This window comes from Plasmodium reichenowi, chromosome 14 (assembly GCF_001601855.1).
Source record: "Plasmodium reichenowi strain SY57 chromosome 14, whole genome shotgun sequence".
NCBI classification, from domain to species: Eukaryota; Apicomplexa; class Aconoidasida; order Haemosporida; family Plasmodiidae; genus Plasmodium; species Plasmodium reichenowi.
Window position 1 is genome coordinate 2,780,155 of NC_033659.1, and position 3,985 is coordinate 2,784,139.

Genomic DNA, 3,985 nt, shown 5'->3' on the forward strand with positions numbered 1-3,985 from the left:
TTTTTTTTTTTTTTTTTTTTTTTTTTTTTTTTTTTTTTTTTTTTTTTTTTTTTTTTTTTTTTTTTTTTTTTTTTTTTTTTTTTTCTATATAATTTGTGTCAGTATATTTATATCTATATGTATTATAAATTATATTATTGATAGATAAATAAATAAATGTATATAATATTATATTATATATTTTGACTTGTAATAATTAGTACACTATTTGAAATTATTTTTTATTTTCTACTATTTTTATAGAAAATATACTCGTGAATTATTAAGGTCACATTATTGTTGAAAAGAAAAAAAAAAAAAAAAAAAAATTCAATATATATAAATATAAATATATATATATATTATATATATATGTGAGATTATAAAGAAATTAAAAATATATAAAAAAGATATATTATTATTATTATATTTATTTTTTTACAATTATAGAAAAAATGGAAAAAAAGAAAAATATTTTAAATATATTATAAAAGGATTTGATAATATATTTCTTTATATTATATATGAATAATTTTATTTTCTTATTTTTTCTGATAGTAATAAAAGATTGTTTATATATGTATATATATATATAATAATAATAATAATATGTAAATATATAATTTAGATATACTTTAACGAATATATTATATATATATATATATATATATATATATATATATATATATATACATATGATATAAAATTTATGATAAAAACAATAAATGCAATATTATACCTTTGTATTATATTATATAATAAAATTTAATTTATTATGTAATATATGGAAAATTAAAGTACTAAAGAATAAATAGAAACTAATATTTTGAGGTAATTATCAAATTTTTTTCTGTCATAATGTATAAACATGTATTATATTATAATATATAAAATAATATGATTTAATATAATGTCATATTATTTAACTTAATCTTTTTTTTTTTTTTTTTTTCTTTTGTATTCCATAAGAAATAATAAAAAAAATTGACTTAAAAATTTCAGTTTGGTAATTATATATGTGTAAATATATAATAAAATTAATATAAAAAAGAAATAAAAAAAAACATGAATATAAATTAACTTTTAATCATTAGTAGAAGCAAGAAAGTTAGGCAATATAAAATATATACATATATATATATATATATTATTATATATATAATGTGTATTATAAGAAAAATAAATAATTTTGTGAAATATAATAACACAATAATAGTTGCACATTATATAATATAAAAAAAAAAAATATAGTAATAATAATAATAATAATAAATAAAATGAGATATAAAATTATAGAAAATTAGCATGTATGAATTAACTATTAATAAATAAACAAATAAATAAATATAAATAAATATAAATAAATATAAATAAATAAATATATATATATATATATATACATATATTTATTATATACATCTTAAACCTTTTAATTTGTATTATTATTATTATTGTTATGTTGTACTTTTACAAACTATTTATTATTATTTATTTATTTTATTTTATGTATCGTCATAGAAATCTTTGCTCTTGGTGGTATTAGTATGTTTTACATTTTGTAAAAGATTTTGTTGTGGGTCATCAAAATCTTTGTATTCATTTTTATTTGGATTGTTTAATACATGTAAATTATGATTTATAAAACTTTTATTTCTTTTAAAAATAGAATTTTTATGATTATAATTTTTGAACATGTAATTATACTTTTTTTCCATCATAAAAAGAAAATGAAAAGAATGTGGAGTTTCATAAAATTTCTTTTTCATTATTTGAATTTCAGTTTCGGTTATTAATTTCATTTTAAATTGATTATGTTTTAAGAAGATATGATTTGGTAAATCATTAATATGATTAAAAAGTTTTTTACATTTAGAACATCTAATATCACTTTGTTTATTATCACTTGTTGTTAGTGCATAATCCTTTTTTAGAATATCTAAAAATTCATTTGTTTTTTCAATATTAATATTTTCATAATATTTGTTATTAATAGCATTTTTGATTTCATTATCAAAATGGACTAGCCATTTCAACTGAAACTCTGATATCTTGATTTGTTCTTCATCTTGAAGAAAAAATATTTCGTTTTTTTTATTATTTAATAATTTATATAATAACATATCATTTGTATATTTTAATTTATAATTCCTATTTTCATTATGATCATTAGTTTCATTATGCATTACAAAAGAATTTTGATTTTTTAAATCATTATATCCACTATTTATTGATATATCATTTTTTATATCCTCATTTAATAAATTAGTTTCATCAATAGATATACTATTAATTATCATATTATCTAAGTATTTATTATCCTTTTCTATATTACAGTTTTCATAAAATATTGGAATAAAATTCTTGTGTAATTTTTTCTGCCCTACATTTACTCTTAGATAGAAATAACCACATTCTCTAAGTAGCTCATCATATGTATTAAATTTTTTTGCTGAATAATAACAAAAATTATGAACAAATCTTAAATACAAAATTAAAATATCTAATTTTTTTTTCACATCGTAATTTTGTTCTTGATTATTTTCTATCATAGAAATTATGGGGCTCTCCGTAACATTCTCCTTGTCAATAATATTTTTGTCCTCATTTATATTATCATCATTATAACCATTCTTGTTGTTCTCTATATTACTATTATTATTATTATCATTTAATGTATTTACCTCAAATGTATTTTTGCTCTTATCATTAAACGATTCATCATGTTCTTCTTTGTCATCAACTTTTCTTCTTTTATTTACTTGATCATTTAAATATGTGTCATCGCTCATTTTGTTAAAGAGGTCCATATTAATGCCACATGAATAATCTAATTTTCTTACAAGTTCTTTTGCCATATTATAATCTTTTTTTATTCTTTCTATATGTGAACATATGGGTGGACATATTTTAAAATCAATGGTATTATATATATTTCTCCTAACATTATTCATGTACCACTGATGAATAGGTATAGCATACGAATTTTCTCGTATAGTATTTAATACATTAGTAGCTGAAGTTTTATTATTAAAATATATATTAGCTCTTCTAAAAAAAGGATGTGCTCTTGTATCTTTGGTATTATATACATCCCATATATTTATATTCATCACATTATATTTTAAAGTACTGAGTGTATTTAATATATGAAATTTATTTATATGCATAGGTATATGATCTACATGTATTGATGTACCACCTATATAATTTAAGATTTTTGTTAATATATTATTATCATTAATATTATCAATTTTGCATTTTATTTTTTCTTTCCACAGATTAGATATATACATATTTTCTTCATTTAATATGGAATTATTTTTATTTTCCTCCATATTATTATGTGAATTATCTAATTTTGATTTGGTATTATCATTACTTTTTATGTTGTCAGCACTTTCTATATCATCATCATATTCTATATTATTCTTTTCACTAGCCCCCCCTTCTTCTATATTCGTATTTATCTCTAAACTGAAATCATTAAAATTATTATTTTTATATAATATTATAAATTCTTTAAAATAATTCTGAGCTGTTTTTATATTTAACATATTCTGTTCATTAATATATTTTACACGAAATCGTTCAACGAAAAAAGGACTAGTACACTCATTATTACATATAATATCTAAATTTTTTTTAATATTTTTTATAGCTTGATTTTTTATTTCATTTGCCATATCTTCTATACTTTTGTATTTTCTGTTATCATTAAAGAATGCTTTTGTAATTTCCGATAAAATATATTGCTCTTTATTATTATAACTTTCATCAGCATTTTTAAAATTACTAAAAACATATCTTTCAAATTCTTCATCATCCTCAAATTCGATTTTCTTTTTTTTTAAATTTATATTTTCTTTCACTTTAACTAGAACATTTTCTTCTTCAATGGTTTTTTTTCTTTTCTTTTCATTCGTATTTTCATTAGTAGGCGAACTCATTTTTTGTACCAAAAAAAAAAAGAAAAAAAAAAAAGAGAAAAAAAAAAGAGAAAAAAAAA

At 17.1% G+C, this 3,985-nt stretch overlaps 1 protein-coding gene across 1 annotated transcript; it reads right to left on the reverse strand.

Annotated features, from left to right (window-relative positions):
• Positions 1–1,481: 1,481 nt before the first annotated feature.
• On the reverse strand, positions 1,482–3,926 carry PRSY57_1468100 (hypothetical protein; the record flags this gene model as incomplete). Its single annotated transcript, XM_012910277.2, has 1 exon — positions 1,482–3,926. One exon carries the CDS (start codon positions 3,924–3,926, stop codon positions 1,482–1,484), a length of 2,445 nt encoding a protein of 814 aa, XP_012765731.2.
• Between the last annotated feature and the right edge of the window lie 59 nt (positions 3,927–3,985).